At 36.5% G+C, this 22,279-nt stretch overlaps 4 protein-coding genes across 6 annotated transcripts; 1 reads left to right on the top strand and 3 right to left on the bottom strand.

Annotated features, from left to right (window-relative positions):
- Window positions 1-398: 398 nt before the first annotated feature.
- On the bottom strand, window positions 399-4,633 carry LOC18055723 (probable chlorophyll(ide) b reductase NYC1, chloroplastic). The gene is made up of 10 exons (XM_006451100.2): window positions 3,919-4,633; window positions 3,530-3,608; window positions 3,232-3,367; window positions 2,699-2,773; window positions 2,407-2,602; window positions 2,246-2,314; window positions 1,698-1,837; window positions 1,408-1,530; window positions 980-1,172; window positions 399-871 (listed from the first exon to the last, which is right to left on the bottom strand). The coding sequence occupies exons 1-10, from the start codon at window positions 4,255-4,257 to the stop codon at window positions 683-685; spliced, it is 1,539 nt and encodes a 512-aa protein (XP_006451163.1). The 5' UTR covers window positions 4,258-4,633; the 3' UTR covers window positions 399-682.
- Window positions 4,634-10,288: 5,655 nt separating this feature from the next.
- LOC18055722 (protein CbbX) lies at window positions 10,289-13,947 on the top strand. Of its 2 annotated transcripts, XM_006451095.2 has the most exons (7): window positions 10,292-10,642; window positions 11,235-11,345; window positions 11,458-11,556; window positions 11,672-11,782; window positions 11,867-12,170; window positions 12,910-13,049; window positions 13,141-13,947. In XM_006451095.2, the coding sequence occupies exons 1-7, from the start codon at window positions 10,505-10,507 to the stop codon at window positions 13,684-13,686; spliced, it is 1,449 nt and encodes a 482-aa protein (XP_006451158.1). In that variant the 5' UTR covers window positions 10,292-10,504; the 3' UTR covers window positions 13,687-13,947. The 2 variants fall into 2 exon arrangements, with proteins under 2 accessions (XP_024033293.1, XP_006451158.1); XM_024177525.1 differs by lacking the exon at window positions 11,672-11,782 and having other exon boundaries at window positions 10,289-10,642.
- A 1,024-nt stretch (window positions 13,948-14,971) lies between these two features.
- On the bottom strand, window positions 14,972-16,221 carry LOC18055721. Its single transcript, XM_006451094.2, has one exon. The coding sequence runs from the start codon at window positions 15,993-15,995 to the stop codon at window positions 15,162-15,164; it is 834 nt and encodes a 277-aa protein (XP_006451157.1). The 5' UTR covers window positions 15,996-16,221; the 3' UTR covers window positions 14,972-15,161.
- Window positions 16,222-16,392: 171 nt separating this feature from the next.
- On the bottom strand, window positions 16,393-20,376 carry LOC18055720. 2 transcript variants are annotated; one of them, XM_006451093.2, is made up of 6 exons: window positions 20,140-20,376; window positions 19,890-20,022; window positions 19,584-19,687; window positions 18,564-18,708; window positions 18,339-18,479; window positions 16,393-18,186 (listed from the first exon to the last, which is right to left on the bottom strand). In XM_006451093.2, exons 1-6 carry the CDS (start codon window positions 20,178-20,180, stop codon window positions 16,762-16,764), a joined length of 1,989 nt encoding a protein of 662 aa, XP_006451156.1. In that variant the 5' UTR covers window positions 20,181-20,376; the 3' UTR covers window positions 16,393-16,761. The 2 variants fall into 2 exon arrangements, with proteins under 2 accessions (XP_006451156.1, XP_024034012.1); XM_024178244.1 differs by lacking the exons at window positions 19,890-20,022; window positions 20,140-20,376 and having other exon boundaries at window positions 18,834-19,666.
- Window positions 20,377-22,279: the final 1,903 nt, after the last annotated feature.

Raw genomic sequence — 22,279 nt, 5'->3', positions numbered from 1 at the left:
ATATTATTGACAAATTATCTTGTTTTGTTATGATAATATGATCTATAATTTTTTACCCTCAAGTGAACTAATTTCATCGTAATCTTAACTTCCATCGTCTTTCCGTTGTTAAATATTTATCTGCCGTTTAGGGTTCGTTGCGATTCTGTGTGCGCTCCTGGCACGTTGCATTTGAATCCACGTGGCTCCTCATCAGAGCTTCCCTTGCCGGAGCCCAGACGGCGTAGTCGGTAGTTCAAGGGATAAGGCGTGGTGAAAACGACGTTGTATCATTTGGAAACCTATAACTTTTGGCAAAAATTTCGTTCGAGAATATTGATGTGTGCTTCATGGGAATGGGCCTGGGTCTAACATTTTCTTCAGGCCGAATAAATTAATTAAAATAATGGAACTCAACAATCTAAAATGAAACTTTCATTACAATTTCGTGAAGGCATTACGTGTTACAACAATAAAAAATTCTTCAATAAATTTTGAATCTTTTTTTTTTTTTTAAATCTTTACATAAACCTACACTATGACTACGTACGGTACATAGTTTATCCCAGGATGAATGATCTAATAAGATAACTGAACACTTGCATTTATGGTTAAGGGACTGAAATTGCCGGTGGCTTCACGCCGAAGGTGCCAGCTTGTTGTAGTTCTGACGCTTTCTGGTTGCAACTGAAGGTAAAAAGAATCAGGTGCCTGGAAATGTGTTGCTACCTGTGCTGGAGAGGATTATGAAGGCGCAAACTACAGAAAGTGAGAACACCGATACCCATGTGTTCTCTGTGTACATCTCCATTGCATCTGTAAAAGAAAACCGTGCCCGATTTTCAGCCCAGTTCCGTATCCGGTCTGCTTCTGCAGCATACAATGCCCTTCCCTGCAATAATATACCAGGAATAATCTTTTATTTGAGACTTGACGGGGCAGAGGTTGGTACAAAATGATGAAACTGGCCAGGTATGTTACTGAAACGAACTAACATTACCTGGTCATCAAACCAACGTCCTCGTCGCAGCCATGCAGTGACTAATGCAAGTAGTATCCTGGGAGGAGTCAAGTAATTTATAGCCTTCCCTGAACCCTTCACCACCCGTATCCGTGGAACTAAAGTTCTAGCCACAGTTTCAGGAAGCTCGCAGATGATATTAAACATTTGTTTGTTTTGTATAGTTGAGCCACTGCAGAAAAGCCATGAGCAAATGTTTTCAACGTTAGCATCACCAATTAAGTAATGAGGACACTCACAAGCCAAAACGATCACCAAGGAAAACACTTGTGTGCGTGTGTAATGGAGTTTAAACAAATTCAAGCTGTTTGGAGAGATCATAGTACCAGTTCAGTTGGGCACGAGTTAGTTAAACTACAGTCAACCAGACAAGTCAAGTGGAATAACAAATGAAGCTTGCATGGTACCTTAACAGCAAATCCGTAAGGACCATGCCTGGCGATGCTGTATGCACCCCAACTTTAGACCGCTTAGACTCCTTGAAGAGTGATGCTTGAAGCTGCCTGAGACCACATTTTGTGGACCCATAGCTACAGGTTTGAAATAGTACAACAAAGTAAGCAACTCTCAGAAACTCCAAATGATCAAAGAATTAATGGAGTGTTGAACAGCAGTTGATAAAATTTCATTCTGAAACATTCAGCCTCTGCTCACACTGGTACTAGGCTCCCAATTAATAAAAATGAGGGTGACTTACACAGCAGTGAGAGGGGTACTAGACCCTCCAGAGCCTGCACCGTCCATGTTAAATATGTGGCCTCCCTTTGGCTGGTCTCTCATCACACGCATAGCCTCACGAGTGCAGAGAATAGATCCAACTAGATTTGTTGAGACAATCTACATAAAATCACTAGGTGAGAGCCCAACTTATTTAAACTGTAAGGTACAATCACCCTCGACTAATTGCTTTCATGAAAATGAATACCCAGAAAGAATTTGAGAACATGCAAGCATTCTTGCAATCTAAATATTTCTGCCACACATAGTCTCAAACAAAAGTGCAGAGAGAAAGAGATAACAAAAGCCCAGGGGTTTGGGAAACACTGAAACAATGACGAGCCTTAAATATTATAGGCAGTAATTTTTTTTATAAGAATATTTTAGACAGTGATTGAAACAACTATAACAGGCAGTGATTAATATCAGGTGGGAGCTCCTGGCACTCAGGCAAACTCAAAATACAAGAAAAAGGATTCTCAAATACCAACACTTTTAAGACCAACCAAGAACCCTTATCACATATACCTGTTCAATTTCTTCATTTGTAAACTGCAGCAAGGGTTTAAAACCTTTGTTTGTACCCGCATTATTTATCTGTAAACCATTAGAAAGTAACAATAAAATAAGAAGATGTGAAAACCTAAAACAAGAAACATGTTTGCAAGAGACAAACCCAAACTACTCACCCATATGTCGATAGAACCAAATTCATTGACAGCAAAGTTTGACAATTTCTGCACATCAGCTGGTTCACAAACATCACATGCTATGCCAGCCACTTTAGCATGCACCAGATTTTTCTTGGATGAGCCACCCGCAGCCATCATACCTTCCTTGAGGTTCTCCTCAAGCTCTGTGACAGTCATACGTACAGACTCAGAGCTGCTTTCACAAGATTCAGGTATAGGCGAGGTGTTATGAGAGATCTACAGACGGAGATCAAGATCATGCATTAATAAAGTGAAAAATATCATATACCTGCGAGAAGCAACGACCACTCTATCTCCAGAAAGAAGAAATTCTCGAGCAAGCGCTTTTCCTAGTCCCCTCGTACTACACCAACCAATCAAAAAAATGCAACCAAAACATAAGAACATGATTTCTCCACGTTGGGTACACAAATGATTTCTCCACGTTGGGTACACAAATGATTTCTCCACGTTGGGTGCACAAATCATTTCTCCACGTTGGGTACACAAATTTTACAACTCAGATAAGGAAACATCAAGTCATGTATTTGTTTAAGCATCTGCATCACTAAATAGAATTATGCAATTTGCAAGTGATTGCAAAGTGAATTTCACATTGACTATTTGCCTCTATCCGTCCACCCAACCCAAAGAAAAGTGGAAGCTTTATCTGAGAGAGGGTGTCTTTTAATTCTTGATCTAATGAAAATCACACCCCCCACCCCCCCCCCCCCCCCCCCCCCCCCCCCCCAAAAAAAAAAAGAAAGAAAAAAGGAAGATAAGAAAGAAAAAAGGAAGATAGAGAGAGGGAGAGAGGAGAACCTTCCAGTAATGACAACATTTCTTGGACCAGCTTTACAGTGTTCTTCTAGAACCATATTAGCTCCTACCATAGTTCCAATAATAATTCCTCCAAGCCAGCTATACCATATCAGTGCATTCATCTGGCTGTCTCCACCTTCATCAAAATTTGCAAACAAGTGATTTTCCACAGAAGGAGTATCAAATTTTATGGAAGAATTCTAGCGTGCACATCTCAGTTTTTTTTTTATCTTTTTTATTTCAGTGAGTTATGGCAATGCACATATTGTGAAAGTATAACAAATGCAAGTAAACTAACCTGACAACTGAAAACCAACGGCAAGTACAACTCCAGTGCTCATCATTGTCACTATATATCTCCCAATTTGAATGGCAATCTGGGTCACAAGATAAAAATAGGCAGAGTTAAACAAAAACTTACTACAATTTATGATGGTTTTTCAAACTCTAAATTTGTGTTCTTTTGTTCCCAGAATTCAATCAAGCCAATTTAATCAAGTAAACTCTAAACAGCCGGTCTCATCAGGGGAATTCAATTCAACTTCAAGCAACCCAATAAGCTCATTAAACAAACAAACCCCTGATAATAAAATAAGCTAATTACATAATTAGCCAAGCAATCTCTTCAACATATTCAGAACAAATTCATACGAAAAATAAAATTCAATTAACAAACAAAGAACTTACCGAAGAGAAAACTTTCTCAACTTTAGCCACGGCCTTACAATACTCATCACTTGATTGAGAACCCGGCCCATTTACCCGAAAAATAACATCTTTCAAAGAACTCCAGAACCCACTTGTTTTCTTCAACTTTAGCTCACTCTCCGCCTCATTTTCTCCCTTGTCGTCGGTCTTGAAGGACCTGCACGGCTGCATGTGCAACCCATAACGGCGTTTATGCGCACCCAAACCGGACCGGTAAGAAGCCGGTCTGAGACAGGGCCCGCGCTGCTGGTCCTTGAAGCAGTAATAGTGCAAGGTTTGTAGGGATATGTGCGGCTTGGTGAGTGTTGCTGTTGTCATCTTCGCGAGAGCTTGAGATTAAAAGAACGCGAGTTCATGTAATGCGAGTGCTTCTGCAGTTTGCAGTTCCAGATATTGTGGGAAAATGTTCGATGTTGTTTTAAAAAATAAAAATAAAATAAAATAAAATAAAAATATCTATTCGAAGGTTTAAGTGAGAAGCTGGATTCTGGTACGGTGGGGATGGTCCGGAGAAATGTGACGACCACACGTTAAAGCAACCTCATCTTCGCCCACGTGGCCCTTTTGTGGGTCTGTTTGTCACTTTCCTGAAGAAAGACGACGCTTTCACGCATTGTTCTACTACTCTCTCCTCTCCATTTTGGTCAATAATAGTAATCTTTATCTTAAGTTACTAAATAATTTTTGGACCTATATATATATATATATATATATATGAATTCCACTATCTTATAATTAATATATGGTATCTCACATAAATAATGAGTAAATTTCATTCATCTATTATTTATAAATGAGAAATGTACCATATATTGATTGTAAGTTAATACTTACCTCTATATATATATATATATATATATATTCTCCTCTGGCTTCAAAGCTTTGGGATTCGCAGTGCCGAGTCGAGAGAGAATTGCTGATTTGGCTAAATGGGGTGAATTGATTCATTAATTTTGTCTTAATATCAATCGGATCCTGATAGACGGATATACTTTAACACGTGTCACACATGCGTGTGGGATAACAGCAAAATTTAGAATATATTTTACTTTTACTGGATATTGCCATAAGAAGAAATAGTCTCCAGATTATCTCTTATCTAACTCTGTTGGCTGTACTTTGGGCTTAGTCAATGACATTTATTTCCTTGACATATTGAGAAATTAGTTTGAAAGATTTTCTCTCCGTATATTCATGAGAGCAGATTTCAATTTTTTTTTTTTTTAAAATAACTATGAATCAAGTAAAGGCGAAGTAGTGAAATATTGGTGCTTAATATAATAATAATAAAAGATATTGAGAAGTAACGGGTTACTTAATAATTTTCGATAGCCAGAGAATTAATTAAATTTTAGGTTTTCCAAAAATATTATCTGACAAAAGCCACAATAAAAGGGGCATTTGGGTCTCTATGGTCGGTGCCGCCCGACACCTCAGACTCGAAAGCGAGAGACGCCAAGCACTTGTCGTTACTGAGATCTGAGTGGTTGGCAATTGCACTTCACCAAAATTTGAAGCCCACATAATTCCAGTACTACAAAGAAGTCGATTACATCACGTAAAAAAGCTTGCATGTGGTATGCTTCACTTTCAGCCAAGAAAAACTTTGCCCGTTATGGAACTGGATCAGCCCGATTAACAAAGAAGGCCAGCCACGGCCCGCTTGGCCAAGACCAAACACTTAAATAAATTCTTCTTATAACAAAACTTTTTACACACATTGTATTTCATAATTTATATTTATAAATAAAAATTTCAAAAAATATATTTTTTTTATAGGAGAAATTTTATGGGAAGTTGATTAATTTAAGGGCAATTATCTACTGACCATCTATTTTTTCACGCTTTTTAAAAAATACACATTTCTTAATTTTTTTATTGAACTCCACTCGAAATTATATTATTTTGCACATGTTCACTTCTATTTTTAAACTATTAAGAGAACTAACGGAATATTATATAAATAACTTTTTTACTCCCAAATATAAAAGAGCAATCATCCACCAACCACCTGTTTTTTTTCGTATTTTTTTTGAAAAATACACAATTCTTAATTTTTTTTGGGCTGAATTTCACTTGAAGTTATATTGGTTTACACATGTCCACTTCTGTCTTCAAATAATGTCATTGTAAAATGACAATTTTACCCTTATGATACCAGCAAAGTTCTAACAGTATTATAACATGAGTGGACCAATGAAAAAAATGTTAACTTCAGTCTTCAGGTAGAGCGCTGCAAAAAAAAAAAGAAAAGATTTATGTATTTTTTAAAAAACTATAAAAAAACATGTGGTCGGTGGATAATTATCCTTAATTTAATATATGAGTTTCCATTTTATATGTTAAATGTGGGGTATTTTAGGAAATAACAATATAAAAGGGTGTTAATACTTAATAAGGAGTTAGGCCAAGCCAGCCCCGAAATGCTTGAGCTCGGTCAGATTGAATTTTTCTATCATCTCAATTTTGAAACTTAATAAGTGGTAATATTTGACTTCTTTTATTTATCTGATTAGGCTCTCTTTTTTTTTAGTTATTCCCGCCATTTTTTTCTAACTGTTCTCTTAACATACTTCAAATAATCCACAATTTAAACTTACCAATACTTTTTCATTTTTTATACACCCTCTCATTTTTAACTCCAAAAGAAATATACTACACTATCTTTGAGATATGGGAAGAGATGCTGAAAAAAGAAAAAATTGCTTGAAGTTATGTTCATCCCAATATTTTGTAATTTTTGAAGCTCATAAATTAGAAAAGTTTATTTTGAAAAATTAAGGGTGTTCAATACCATCATATGTTAAATTAATTTTTTTTATGTTAATAGCATTGTCTAAAATTGTATATTAATGACTAGGTAACAATAGATGGCAAGGGACACATTTGATGTTTCAATTGACAATATTATGTCAAACATCAAAGGTGTTCCATGATGATAATGATAATAATAATAATAATAATATGTTCCATGATAATAATAATAATATTATTATTATTATTATTATTATTTGTTAAGATTATTCACCATTAGCCATTATCTACTATCGTCGATGTTATCTTCCACTATCAATCACTCCATTTGTATCTTTTTAGCTACAATTTGATACCATTAAAATTCTCGTTGTTGCACCTACACAAACTTTATCTTCCACTATCAATCAGGTAATGCGAGTGCTTTTACAGTTTGCAGTTCTAGATATTGTGGGAAAATGTTCGATGTTGTTTTAAAAAATAAAATAAATAAATATATTTGAAGTTTTAATGGTGTGTTTACTTGAGAATTTAGGGAATGAGAATGAAACTCATGTTTACTTGGTAAAATGTAATTTTTTTATCTTAAATGTTATTATTATTAAATTTTATTAACTTTATTATTTTAGTTATTATTTATTATTGTTATTATTATTTTTATTAATATTATCATTATTAACATTTATTATTATTATTATTAATTATATATATTTTTAATTAATATCATTTTTATAGTAATATTTATACATATATCTAGTTAATGAAAATTACATTATTTAATACTATGAGTATTTTAGTAAATTAATTCTTATTCTCATACCTCATTCCTATTTATTTTACCAAATAAATACATTAATGACATTTCAATATATTTTTATTTTTATTTATTTTTACTAAATAAACATTAAAATTTTATTTTTATTTCTCATTCTCATTCCATTTTATTTCCAATGAAATAAACGCAACACAAGTGAGAAGCTGGATTTTGGTACGGTGGGGATGGTCGGGAGAATTGTGATGACCACACGTTAAAGCAACCTCATCTTCGCCCACGTGGCCCTTTTGTGGGTCTTTCGCTTTGCTAAAGAAAGACGACGCTTTCACGCATTGTTCTACTATTCTCCTCTCTAATTTGGTCAATAATAGTCATCTTTATCTTAACTACTAAATAATTTTTGGACCTATATATATATATATATATATCTATATAAAATCTCCTCTTGCTTTGAAGTTTTAGATTCGCAGTGCCGAGTAGAAAGAGAATTGCTGACTTGGCTGCATGGGGTGATCCATTAATTTTGTCTTAACACGTGTCAATCGAATTCGGATGGATGGATATACTTTAACACGTGTCACACATGCGTGGAGAATAACAACAAAATTTAGGATGTGTTTTACTTTTACTACATAATACCATAAGAAGAAGGATAAAATTATAGTACAACTGTAATATTATATTATAACTGTACTCAGTTATTGAATCAGTCTATAATTATTATTATAATTGGATCCAATAACTTAGTGCAGCTATAGTATGGTAATCTCTTATCTAACTCTGTTGGCTGTACTTTGGGCTTAGCCAATGACATTTATGTCCTCAACATATTGAGAAATCAGTTTAAAAGATTTTCTCTCCGTATATTCATGAAAGCAGATTTCAAATTATTTAAAAAATAATAATTATGAATAGAGAGAGTAAAGGCGAAGTAGTGAAATATTGGTGCTTAATACAATAATAAAGATGTCGAGAAGTAACGGGTTATTTAATAATTTTCGATAGCCAAAGAATTAATTAAATTTTAGGTTTTCCAAAAATATTATCCGACAAAAACCACAATAAAGGGCATTTGGGTCTCTATGGTCGGCGCCCGACACCTCAGACTCGAAAGCGAGAGACGCCGAGCACTTGTCGTTACTGAGATCTGAGTGGTTGGCAATTGCACTTCACCAAAATTCTAGGCCCACATAATTCCAGTATTACAAAGAAGTAGATTGCGTCACGTAAAAAAGCTTGCACGTGGTATTTTTCTACCAAGAAGCAGTCTGCCCATTATAGAACTGGATCAGCCCGATTAACAAAGACGGCCAACCACGGCCTGCCAGGCTGGCGGGCCGTCCGTTGACAGTTTATTAAGCTCCTTTCTAATTATAATTACCTAAATAACTAAATATAATTTTATTCATTTCTTATTTTTTGAATGAAAATTTAATTAAACACTTAAATAAATTATTCTTATAACAAAACTTTTTACAACCACTTCATTTCATAATTTATATTTATAAATAAAATTTTCAAAACATATATTTTTTGCAAGGAGAAATTTTTATGAGAAGATGATTAATATAATGTATATGAGTTTGTATTTTATATGTTAAATGTGGGGTATTTTAAGAAATAATAATCTAAAGGGGTGTTATAAGGAGTTAGGGCAAGCCAGTCCCGAAATGCTCGAACTCACTGAGATTAAATTTTTCTATCATCTCTATTTTGAAACTTAATAAGTAGTAATATTTGACTTCTTTTATTTATCTGATTAGCTTCTCTTCTTTTTTTCATTAATCCTGCCATTTTTTTTTTTTTGCTACTTTCTTAACATACCTCAAATAATCCACAATTTAAACTTACCTAATACTTTTTTCATTTTTTATACACCTCTGGTTTTAAACTCCAAAAGAAATATACTACACTATCTTTGGGATATGGGAAGAGATCCCAAGAAAAAAACAAAAAAACAAAAAGCTTGCAGCAGAAGAACCGATAGCGTGATTGAGTGTTGGTCGAGATGCTGAAAAAAAAAAAATTGCTCCAAGTTATGTTCATCCCAATAGTTTGTATTTTTGAAGCTCAAAAATTAGAAAAGTTTATTTTGAAAAATTAACGGTGTTCAATACCATCGTATGTTAAATTAAATTTTTTTACGTTAATAATATTGTCTAAAATTGTATATTAATGATTAGGTAACAATAGATGGTAGGGGACACATTTGATGTTTCAATCGATAATATTTTGTCAAGCACTAAAGGTGTTCCATGATATTTTGAAATTATTATTATTATTATTATTATGTTGTTGTTGTTGTTAGGATGATTCACCGTTAGTCATTATCTACCATCGTCGATGTTATCTTCCACTATCAATCATTCCATTCATATCTTTTGAGCTACAATTTGGTACCATTAAAATTCTCGTTGTTGCACCTACACAACTTTATCATAATCATCGACAACGAAGCTTCTATTCGCCGTGATTTGGTGGAACTGAGCCGGCAAACCATAACCAAAGAGCGTGTGCACTCATTAACAGATGAATTGCAAATGATTTTGCATTACAGCTCATTAACGGATGAATTGCTAGTGGGACATTCTGAGAATCAACCCACAAAACAAAAACATACTGCATCTCCAATGAGATGATGCATTCTTTTGTTAAACTTCCAAGTTACTTCTCTTTCAAAGTTTCAAGCCGAGTCTCTTACCATCAGCCCAAATCTTAATTGAATGTCACTGACCATAACAACTCATGTTCCACGTGAACTAATAATAATAATACATAATTGTGAATAATAGAGGGATATTTAAGTAATTATACCAAAACTGGAAAAAGAAAAGTCCAGTAGCTAAAAGCTGGAGGGGACAGTTAAGCAGCAGCAGTGTTAGAAGAATCGGGCGCAAGAGCCGGAGGGGGGGAATTAATTTCCTTTAGTGACCGCCAAAGACTCAACAAGAAACAAAAAATTCTATCTTTATCTGAATCTCCATTTGGCTTTTAGATTAAGAGGGGATTAGGCGCCAATTACCTCAGCTGTGGCAGATGCAGAAGAATCAAGATCGACGGTCAAGATCTGCCAAGCCCGCCACCATTCATGGCTGCGCCCAGTCTGGGGATCTTCTCGCCTTCCAGAGGCTACTTCGAGAGAACCCATCTCTTCTCAATGAAAGAAATCCCGTTGTAAGATCTTTTCTTTCTTTTATCTTGCTCAAAAGAAATGATCTTTGTGCTGTAATCTGCTTTGGGTAGTCTTCATTTTGGTCAAATGTTCATATGATCAACCTTTTCATTTTTCCATTGCTTACTCTTAGCGAAGTTTTGAAATTTTTTCTTTCGTTTTTAATATTTTTACGATGTTTGACTAGTAAAATGAATTGGATGGGGCCTGCATATACTTCATGCAGTAGGATTTACAGTATAGACAAATAAAGTGCCCCAAGTGAAGGGAACTTAATGCAAATATGAAGCTAGATCTAATGCGAACTCAAGTGGGTTTGGTAATTGAATTGTTTTATCATGATAGACCCGGTGAGCTGCTACTGGATTTCGAGTTTTGTTTCTAATTGATTTCATTGTGTCTGAGTTCAGTTGAATGACTTTGTCATTTGAAAATGGTTGGGACTTCCATTTCAGTTACTTGTCTGTGATTACGCTGATAGCATGTATTCTGATTGTTCTGTCTCCGTAAATTTCTTGTCATGTAAAATGTGTGCCGGCAACTTGTGTTTTCTCTTCTTGTTTATGTATCCTCTTCATTTGGTTGAAAATGCAGATGGCACAAACACCCCTTCATGTTTCCGCTGGTTATAACAAGGCTGAAATAGTTAAATCTCTGCTTGAATGGCCAGGAAACGATAAGGTTGAGTTGGAGGCCCAAAACATGGTTAGTAAAATTCATGTTGTATGGCACTATTTAACATGAATCCTCCTTAAAGAGCTCCTATTGATATGCTTAAATGATCACAATTTAGGTGCTAATCTGTTGAGTTTTACAGTATGGAGAAACTCCATTGCACATGGCAGCGAAGAATGGATGTAATGAAGCTGCAAAGTTACTTCTTGCTCATGGTGCTTTTATTGAAGCCAAAGCTAATGTATGTTCTTGTTAACTCCATTTTCCCTTTTTTTAATGTTTTTTAATTCATGTTGTAGATTATGGGAGGTGCAACTTTATACTATTTTTTTTTCCTCCCTCTCTTTTACATGCAGAATGGGATGACACCATTACACCTTTCCGTCTGGTACTCTATTCGGTCTGAAGACTACGCAACTGTTAAGACATTGCTTGAGTATAATGCTGACTGCAGTGCTAAGGACAATGTACTATAGATTGGAATTAATCAATTCTATTTTGAAATTTTAAAATCTTTTGTTTTTCTAAGCAATTGTTGTTGGTATGACCAGGAGGGCAAGACTCCTCTAGATCATCTCTCAAATGGCCCAGGCAGTGCGAAGTTGCGTGAACTATTACTCTGGCACAGTGAAGAGCAGCGGAAGAGAAGAGCACTTGAAGCGTGCAGCGAAACAAAAGCCAAGATGGATGAACTTGAAAATGAACTATCAAACATTGTGGGATTGCATGAGCTCAAGATACAACTTCGAAAATGGGCAAAAGGGATGCTTCTGGATGAGAGGCGCAAAGCCCTTGGTTTGAAAGTTGGTGCTAGAAGACCTCCCCATATGGCATTCCTTGGAAATCCTGGAACAGGTACTCCGTTGCTGATTATTTTTTATAAGATGATAATGTTTTCTTGTATGTATCAATGGCAATAATTACATTCATATCTGTTGCTACTTTATCTTCTGTAGGAGACTATCTCATAATTTGGCATTATCGTTGGTAACAACTTGGTGTTCTCATTGTCACTTTTATTTTAAGAAAAAAAAAAAATTAGTTTCTCATTTTCTTCTTTACACTTGACTTCCCTTAGATTTCCAACTTCATCTGATGCATGCATCATATTGATGGTTTTTTAAGCATGTAACATTACCTCAGCTTGTCTAGATACAATTTGGCAGTGAAGAACCATGGTCAATAAATCTTCAACTTCTTGATTTGGAGCTGGGTACACTATATTGTTTTTTTGCATTTCACCTTGATAAGGGCCATACTTTTGGTTCATAGGCTTACCCATCCAAGTAGTACTCTTTGTATTGCATGGTCAAGTTTGTTCCTTGATGTTCTTATGGTAATACTACGTCAAAATGTATGCACTTCATCATGTTGATGCAAATATGAAGCTTTGATCTCCTTTTCCTCAATACACATTTTAGTGATCAAAGTTTGCTTTGAAGAGAGGGAATCTATTTATAGACACGTATTGGTTTGATTTGTATTTCTAATTGTGTATCATTGTCTCAATCTAGTTTGGTTAACTGACATGATTTTTTTTTCCCCCTCTTTTTGATAAGGGTTAGCTGACATGATTAATCACACATGATAACAGGGAAAACTATGGTAGCTCGAATTCTCGGAAGATTATTGTATATGGTGGGAATTCTGCCTACTGACAGGGTAACCGAAGTACAGCGAACAGATTTGGTTGGTGAATTTGTTGGTCATACTGGACCAAAGACTAGAAGAAGGGTGGGCCATTTGCTTTCTGAAATTATGTGTTTAACTTTTATTTGGTAAAAACAAATGTAAAACAAACTAATTTATGAACTATTGTTCCCAGATAAAAGAAGCTGAGGGAGGAATTCTTTTTGTGGACGAAGCTTATCGATTAATACCCATGCAGAAAGCAGATGATAAAGACTATGGCATAGAAGCCTTAGAAGAGATCATGTCTGTTATGGATGGCGGAAAAGTTGTAGTCATATTTGCTGGCTACAGTGAACCAATGAAGCGCGTAATTGCTTCTAATGAAGGCTTCTGCCGAAGGGTAACCAAGTTTTTTCATTTTAATGATTTCAATTCTGAAGAGTTGGCCAAGATCCTCCATATCAAGATGAACAATCAAACAGAGGATAGCTTGTTGTATGGATTTAAGCTGCACTCTTCTTGTAGCATGGATGCAATTGCAGCACTCATAGAAAAAGAAACAACAGAAAAGCAGCGCAGGGAGATGAATGGAGGTTTAGTGGATCCGATGCTAGTCAATGCAAGGGAGAATTTGGACCTTAGGCTCAGTTTTGACTGTTTAGACACTGATGAATTGCGCACCATCACCTTAGAGGATTTGGAAGCAGGTCTAAAGCTTTTATTACGCTTAGGCATTTAGGATAAGAAATTTAAAAGACTAGCTTGTAATCATTCTTTTGGCAGCCTGACTGGGTTACATTGAATTGCGAAGCAGGAGATCTGTTTACATATGCCTTCATTCTTTTGCCTCCAAACTGGGGGGTTTGTTGTTGAATTTGCTGCTTGAGTGGATCTATTGATGCCCTTGGGGTTTTTCTTATGTATTCTAGTGAACTTGTTTTTTTATATTTGATCTTTTGGAACAGCAATAAATTTCTTTCACAGCATGTTTACTTGGCAATTGATGTAGTTGTTGCTTCAAGAACTCGGTTCATTAATCATTTTGGCGTGGTTAACTTGAAGCTAAACAGTAGTTAATGCGTGGTTGCATTTGCTTGCTTCGTTTACTAAGATTCATCGGCTTCCAGTTCTTTTTACTTGGGTGTGTGTATATGATTTTACTAACTAAATGGTGAATTGGTCCCAAATATCTCAAAACGTGCACATTAAAGCATAAATCAACAATAAAGTATGAGCAAATAAACAGCTAAGAGAGTATTGGAGGAGTACCCAAATCACTACAGGATTCTATGATTAAGGTAGGACAATGATCCCTTTTTTTTTTTTAATCTCTTCTAATCTCTTTTAGTTAAATAAGTGATAAGATTGAGCTTTAAATTTTAATGTCGATAATTAAACTAATCTTTTTTACTAAATTAAAAAAATTATAAGAGACTGAAAGTGAATAAAAATAATAAGGAAGAATCCTAATCCATTAAAATAACATTCAGAGCAAGTGCAGAACTGAAGCTTCTTGCCTCGACCACTAATGGAAAACAAGAAGAGTTGTCATTATATGAAGTGGACAAAAGCCTCGCTGCTGATATTATTATTATTTTATTTGGCATAGAAATCAGCACTCGAGGTTCCTCAAAAATAGAGAGATTTTTTCTTTTAATTTTCTATTGTACAATTTTTTGGTCGTCTGGTCAATTCACATGCATCCTCACTATCCCAAAACAAACTCGTTTTATTGGATAAAACTGTGGTGCAACTGTGGTACCGTGCCACGGTTGCACCCAACTGTTGGATTCTCACTTATTCAAATAGACCCTACGTATTTACGTGGATCCAACGGCTGGTGAAACTGTAGCCGTTGCACTGTAACCTGACCCCGTTTTATTTTAGACTGCTGGAGAAAAGAGACCACATCTTTCCAAAAACACCCACACAAGCAAATAAAAACAAAAGAGCAACTCTGCAAACTTAAAAAAAAAAAAAAAAAAAGAAGAAATTTCAGTTGGCGTAGACGTGGCCTGGCCTGGGTGACCGAGCCATGGTCACGCCTGCAAAGAAACAAAAAAGACATGCTGCAGCTGCACTGGTACTATCTCTACTGTATTCACAAAAAAAAAAAAAAAAAAAACAACTCCGAAGGCTCACCCAAGAAGGAAATTAGAAAAGGAAAAGCAAGATTACCCACAAGTCGAGAACTTTGCGAGAAATTTTCCGAAATCACCATGAAGGAGATGTACATGCAGACCCTGAAGATGATGACGAATGGCCATTGTTACTAACAGAGTCACTACCTGACGTGCCAAGCGACCTGGCATCCCTCAAAGAAACTGAACAAGCTTCTGCCGGGAGCTTCTTCATTGGAGTCAATGGAGGCGTGTTTGGCACCGGCTGTGGACTAGATGGTGATGCCGGGGCTATCTCGTCTTCGCTGGAAGAACCACCACCTGATTCTAGTCGCGAAGGCGATGTATCCGGAGTTTCAAACGGAGTATCTGCCATGCTCAGCCTGCTTGCATCGTTGTCGTAAATGGGATTGGATATGTACACAAAATGCTCCCCGCCAATGCTACCACCGCGAGCTTTGTCATTACGAGCACTGTTGGAACCAACTTGAGCTGCGGTATCTTGAGTTGGCCAAGGTGACGTGATGAAGGGAGTTGGTGGGGAGGATTGAGATATGATGCCTAGACAATGAGGGCTTGTGTTTGGTTCTTGGGTATGAATATCAAGGACACTGTGATGGGGTTGAAAGCTTTGGTTCTTCATTTCTACCTTGGTTTCTTTTGAAGAAACGTCAGGGAAGAGCAAGCTTCTTGGAGCATCAAGAACTCCCTGGGCATAGAAGCTACTGAGAGGGCTCGCTGATTGTTCTTGGGTTTGTGTAGGCAGAGAAGAAGAAATGTTGGTGGTGGTGTTCCTGAGCCGACGCCTGCGGAGTAAGAGAGAGCAGTAGAGCTCAATTAAGAGCACTAGCACGAGACCTAGCACAATGGCAAGGCTCACCACCATTATCAGTGTTGCTCCCACTATCACCTTGGATGCGCCCTTCATCTCTGCCCTGCCTCTCTATTTTGGTTCGTCTCTCTCTCTCTGTGAAGAGGAAAGGAGACAGTAAAAGGACAGTAATAAAGGAAGAGCCAGTAAGTCCTTTTGGCGGGAAACAGTCATTTACCTTTGACAAGTACAGGAGACGGGAAGCGAATCTTTTAGGGCACGGGGCATGGGGAATTTAAGAATTTTTTGTTCTCAACTGCGAGCGATTTCCTGATGTTGGAGGTCATAGTGGTCAATGGCAAAAAATGGTTAAATAAAAAAATGAGCTAAAAAAACTGACAAAAAGACAAAATCCATGCCCGAACATTTTCATGGCAAAGTTCATCGCCATTCTTTGTGGCTAATGTCGGCACATAAATTTTACAACTAAAAAATGGTTAACGTAATAGAACCATTACAGAACAAATTTACTGTAAGTAACTGCTTTTAGAAAATAGAACCACAACACAGTAGACACAGCCTTCTCAATTCTTTGTATCAAGTTACACTCAACATTACAACTTTTACAATCTGCTATTGATGCAAATCTAAGAGCACCAAAAGAATACCGTCAGTGCACATGCACATAAGGACTTTAATCCTATGACTGCTAATTCAAAGGGACAAACTTGTGGGAGCACTCACTTACTGTTGATGGAGGTCAGCGCCTGCCTCCATTCTTCTTTCAAACTCAGCACCAGACCCAACTCAGGGAAATGAAAGCAAGAAGATTACTTTGACGATATCATACCAATGAGTAGACGGAAAATAATTGCTTGGTGGTTTACCTCCCTTTCAGTGCTGCAAAGCGGGCAGCCAAATCATCATAATCTGGTAATTTTGGGTGCACATGTCGAGCTTCATTCGACCTATCTGGTTGAAAGGATGCAGCACGAGCAAACACTTTGGTTGTCTTTGGAGTTGCTTGTTCTTTGGGAAGGGAAATTGATCTGGCAGGAGCAGGAACTATCTCTGACATCTCATCAGGAACATCTCTATCTAGAGTCTGAGGCTCTTCACCTGCATTGTTGACCCCATGATGTGCATGATGACTTTTGGACTTTCTTTTCAACAGTCCCGGCTCATATGTCGATGGTTTCATACTGTAGTACATCAAGAGCTTGTCCATTTTCCTTTCCTCTTCATCGTTCTCACACCGGTCATCATCAAACAAGATTTGTAGGCCTTGTCGGGAATCATCCCTTCTCCTGCTTCTTGATCTTCTTTTTACAACTTCCACATCTCCAACACTGCCAACATCATCATTACCAGATGCTGATTTATGGTGTCTCCTCCTGACTGATCTAGGTTTTGGTATAGGATTCCCAGCATCGTCATACTTATAGTGGCGATATTTTTCAACAGCACGGCCATCAACCCTTGTGGTTCCAACAATCTCCCTCTCATGCTCATGAAGATCGGATCCTAACTGCTTCTGTGATCTATCAGCAGAATTAGCTCTGATATGCACTGAAGGATCTTTAGGAACTCCATTATCATCAAAACCAAGATGTGAGGATCCTAAATTGGCTCCATGTTTTCTGTCCTTTGATTTGATAGAACTATCTTTTGATTTCACATAAGGTGGGGGGAGTGCATTATTGCAGTAGGATTTAAACTTCGTTATTTCTTCCTCCTGCACTTTCCTTAAATTTGAATTCTTGTGTTGGCCACCACAGCTGTAAGAGTCAAGTGGGTCATTTCCATCACTCTTAACATGCTGCTCCATATAACTAGGAGAAATAAAGGGCTTCTCATAAGGTGAACTGTCCTTGCCTTCTCTCTTAGGTACAGCATTCTCCCTACCACCATGCGGCTTGAGTGTACCGTCAATAGACTCCATTCTTTTCCCATGAGTTGAACTGCTGCCTCTGACCGTTTTTAGGACAGCGTCCTTCTCTCCATTCCAATCTTTATCGCCAATGATGCCTTGCTTTCCTTGGAGTGAAATATCATCCATTTTTGGCTTGCTTTCTTCTCTGCCATTGAGTGGCTTGAATCCATTGCTTGAGGATGCCAATCTGGGCTCAAAGCTAGGCTCAATTCTAACTGCGGCATTATCCTCTCTACCAATGAGTGATCTGTGCCCATCAATCCTATCTTTATATGAAACATCATGATTGTCTTCATTTGGTATGGTGTCCTTGGCATTGATTGACTTGTATTTATCATTAGAGACACTAAAATAACCACAATCTCTAGGTTGGTCCTGCAAAAATATTCACCAATCGCAAATACCTTAGGAACAGTTTCTCAAATAAGGCAAAAAGCATTAAAAGAATTTAACCGTTTTCTCTATCTACTTTCTAATTCGAACTCATAATGATGTCAATCATGAAAGGGAAATAAAGAGGCGCATACCTGGACAGATGCAGAGGGTTTTGACATCCTTTGTTGAAAAGCTTGGGAATCCCATCTGATGGAATACTCTGATGCAATATCTTGCATTAACTGAATCTTTTTATCCATTGTAGCTGGCTTGGAAGATAATTTCTCCACAAACTATTAATGAGACTTAAGATGTCAGTTATAGAAAATGAGGTTGTAGATTTATAAAGTCATAGATGTAGATCTACAGAAAACTACCTCCATATTCGCAAAGTGTTCCAAGGAATTTCCGTATTTCTCATAGAATATATGCCTAAGGTCACGCAACTCTGGCAGATCCGAAAATCTTGCAGCAGCAAACATCAGGGACGATACAACCTCTCTGCAGTCCATGGGGCAAGCACTGTAAAGGCAACCATAAAATTAGCAATTTTTCAATAAAATCTACAAAGTTAAAAGTGTTTCAGTTTGAAATACAAAGAAAAACGTCAAAGAATAAAATGAAGCCAGAACCAAGCAAATTCTCACAAGTTTAACTCCACTCCATTGTGCATCTTCCAAGGATAAAACCATCAACAGGAAAAACATAATCATAAGATCACATCATGTGCTATTACCCTCCTGGCTATGAAGTTTCAACCACACGCTTCAATGTTGCTTGCCATCTACCATATATTCTTAGTGGAGTTTTACAGGCATGATTTTAGCTATTGATCCTTCCAAACAGATTATAAGTGCACTTGTATTGACTCACAAACTCTAGGAATAGGAACCATTAGATTGTGAAAAGCATACGTGTGCTCAACTCTCTAGGCTCATTTTGCTGATGAATCTTTGGCAAAATTAGAGTTTTGACATGCACTTCAACAGAGCATATAATTTCTTCTCACTGATACTAAAACCCAAGGATTTTCCAACAATACTAGGAAAGAAATTCTAGCATCAATACCAGAGTCGTTAAACTGGTAATCTGGAAAATCAAACTAGGAACATCAAAAGTCACCAGTACCATAACAATTATGCAACAGAGTAAATAGAAAAAATATACCAAACTTTTAAATGGAATGCAAATTTGGTAACATGTTTCAATTATGACATAGATGACTATTAACTTGGTTAGGACTGATGTCATAAAAACCTATGCATGCATACATATAAAACCACAACTACAATAACTGTTGCATTCTACACGACATCTTCATTCCACGAGTAAATTAAATTAGAGGCCAAACAATCTAATACTGTGCAATAATAGCAGTGGAGCCACTCCACTCGTACCTGAGTCTCTGCATAACTGAAAGACTCTTGTAAACAAAATCACAGCATTGCTCAACAAAATCATAACAAAACGAAACGTTCAGCTCAGCTAGTAGACCGTCGGCCTGTTTCATCACATTGCAAAAGCATCAACTCAACAACATTCACATCTTAAATCGATACAAAATCAAGAAAAAAAAAATCAACAAACCTAAGATCTCAAGACATTCAAGAACTGCTGAAAATGCGACTTCGTAAAACTTTAACATTTTTTTTGGAAAAAAAAAGATCACACGTAAATTAAAAAAAAAATCAATAAATAATTACCCTGCCATAAGCATTAATGTCGAGTCCATTAGAGAGCAGATCAGCAATATCTTTCTTCAGAAATTTCTGAGTAGCATTTCTCTTTCTTCTTATCACATCGATCCGATTCTTTACCAATTTTATCAACGACTTACTGTAAAAAAAATCAATCATATTAAACACAATTTTTTTTTTAAAAGGAAAAAAAAGAGAAACAAATATATTATATGCATAAGAATAAAAATACAAAGAGAGAGATCAGAGCACGAACCACTTAGAGGCAAAACCTCGACCTAACAATCCGTCCAGCATCTTCGTCCTCGGTTTAGCTCGAACAGATATAGTGACCGTTGCGGTTTTCAAAATTTAAAAGAGAAATTTCAAAACGAACAGATATAGAGATAATGTGAGACGAGATCCGCCATTAACGAAATAAAAGGAGAAAATCAAGAATCAATAATACATTTTGGACATTTTTCTTTTTTGTTTTGTTGGAAAATGTTTTTCAGACACCTTTTGTGTTTAGAGGTAGCTTAACCACTGAACTCAACTAATTGATGTCTCTGTACACTGTAAATTGTACTTACCCGATAATGCCCTTGGTCCCGGTGCGAGCGAGCGAACGTGTTTTGAAACGTTGAGGAGGGTGTTTTGGGAATACAACGCATTATGATTCGGTGCGCATGAGGCGGAGTGATGGGTTTAGTTTATGGGAGATCGTGGCCGCTCGATTAGACGACAAGCTTTCGTGAGTTCGGCGGAATCTGCTGAGCTGGACCGCACCCTATTGACTGTGATCAATTTGCTTGATGGCTTTTAAATGAATTTTATTGTTATTAATTAATTTATCTTTTGGATTGGGCCAAGACAGAACGACAAGTGTTAAAATTAGAGCGCAGGACTGTTGTCCCGGTGCGCAAGTGAATGTAACGGCCGATTTAACGGTCTTAACTACTGTTGGTCCACTTCTATTTCAAAAAAAAAAATAAATAAATAATCATTAAATTTAAAGGAAATATCAAAAGAAAAAAAAAAAAAAAAGTAGTGAAGCACCGGTCTTGCTCCGTCATCATCAAATTCCTAATATCTTCTAAATGCGTAAGTCCAAAGGAAAGAGAAACCCGCAAGTTATTTCCAAGTCTTGACAGTCGGTTGACAAAATTATTTTTCACTCAAACAAAATCCATGAAGCAAAGAGACAATTCGACGTCGGCTTGAATTTGTTTTGTCCTAAGTTACAACCAATCATCTAGAGCTCAATTTTTTATATTTTATATTTTTTTTATTTTTAATGTTTTATCATCGAAAGAAGAATAAAATGGTAAGGAAAAGTAATGCTATTTTATTAGGATTGGTTTCGCATTAAATTTGAACAAAAAGTTAAAAGAGAGAAAAAGACGATGGCACGCATGTGTTATAAACTAAAATTGATTTTAGAGGGTTGTTTATTTATTTATTAATTAATCGGTTGTGGCAGCGTCCACCATCTTATCCCCGGGCCAGAACGTGCCAAAGGAAAAATATTCACGCAAGAAAGTGAATAAAATTGTGAAAATGTCTAATTAGTTTAGATTTTTCTAAGAGTCTGAGATAGCTTAAATATGTTAAATTATAAAAGATTGAAGGAAAAAGATTGGAGACAGAGGTTTACATACAGGGTATCTTGTAAGGTCATTGTTGTTCATGTTATGGTAAGCGATGTTACAACAACACATTACTCTGTTAGACTCATAAGTTTAATAATCTTCACATGAAGTTACGAAATCATGTCACGTGTGTCATCAAAATGTTATTAGCGGTTAAAATGGAAAATTAGGGTTCTAAGAGATGAAAGTGGGAGATAATCTATTAGAGATTTAAGCACCATTCACCTAATTTTTAAACAAGAAACAAACCTTTCCCTAACGCCATGGCTCAGCAGTTTGTAATCATCAGCAGTGAATATGTTCTTTGATATGAAACATGGGTTTCATGTATGCTTATACATATTGATGATGATAAGTCTGGCTCTGAATTTACCCTTTAAAAGCTTCAGCCCTTGACTATATCCCAATAGGTTCTTTCACACATAATGAAAACGTTATAACTTTTCTCATGTCAAGATATAGCAAAATCACTCGACTTTGACCAAAATTCACAAGTGCAGATAATTCTAGCTACCAAAAGCATCGCAAGAAGTTGATAATGAAGTGGAAAAGATAATTTTCGCGACCAAGTAACTGGCGTCGAACCATTCTCTCCAAGAAGATATTATGAGGTAGAAGTTCACTGTAGTAAAGTATTGTCGTGACTGAAACTGCCGGCTCATCTACTATCGACGTTACTAGCCTCACCACCGACCGGAACATCAATGGCGTCAGCGACTGCAAACGAAATACGCACTGCTTTATTAGCGAATCAAATTAGACAGC

The sequence above is a fragment of the Citrus clementina genome, unplaced genomic scaffold, assembly GCF_000493195.1.
Source record: "Citrus clementina cultivar Clemenules unplaced genomic scaffold, Citrus_clementina_v1.0 scaffold_1, whole genome shotgun sequence".
NCBI classification, from domain to species: domain Eukaryota; kingdom Viridiplantae; phylum Streptophyta; class Magnoliopsida; order Sapindales; family Rutaceae; genus Citrus; species Citrus x clementina.
Note: the sequence above shows the minus strand (reverse complement) of the source record. Positions and strands in the feature narration are given on the sequence as shown.

Bases quoted from the DNA above. Each gene is read 5' to 3' on its own strand.
- LOC18055721 (XM_006451094.2), bottom strand. From the start codon at position 15,995: ATGAAGGGCGCATCCAAGGTGATAGTGGGAGCAACACTGATAATGGTG.
- LOC18055720 (XM_006451093.2), bottom strand. From the start codon at position 20,180: ATGCTGGACGGATTGTTAGGTCGAGGTTTTGCCTCTAAGTG. The intron at 20,023-20,139 runs GTTCGTGCTCTG...TTTTTTTTACAG, and splicing joins CGAGGTTTTGCCTCTAAGTG to TAAGTCGTTGATAAAATTGG. The intron at 19,688-19,889 runs GTAATTATTTAT...GTGATGAAACAG, and splicing joins ACATTAATGCTTATGGCAGG to GCCGACGGTCTACTAGCTGA.
- LOC18055722 (XM_006451095.2), top strand. From the start codon at position 10,505: ATGCAGAAGAATCAAGATCGACGGTCAAGATCTGCCAAGCCCGCCACC. The intron at 11,783-11,866 runs GTACTATAGATT...TGGTATGACCAG, and splicing joins ACTGCAGTGCTAAGGACAAT to GAGGGCAAGACTCCTCTAGA. The intron at 12,171-12,909 runs GTACTCCGTTGC...ACATGATAACAG, and splicing joins CCTTGGAAATCCTGGAACAG to GGAAAACTATGGTAGCTCGA.
- LOC18055723 (XM_006451100.2), bottom strand. From the start codon at position 4,257: ATGACAACAGCAACACTCACCAAGCCGCACATATCCCTACAAACCTTG. The intron at 3,609-3,918 runs GTAAGTTCTTTG...CTTGTGACCCAG, and splicing joins TTGAGAAAGTTTTCTCTTCG to ATTGCCATTCAAATTGGGAG. The intron at 1,531-1,697 runs GTAAGTCACCCT...TCAAACCTGTAG, and splicing joins AGTACCCCTCTCACTGCTGT to CTATGGGTCCACAAAATGTG.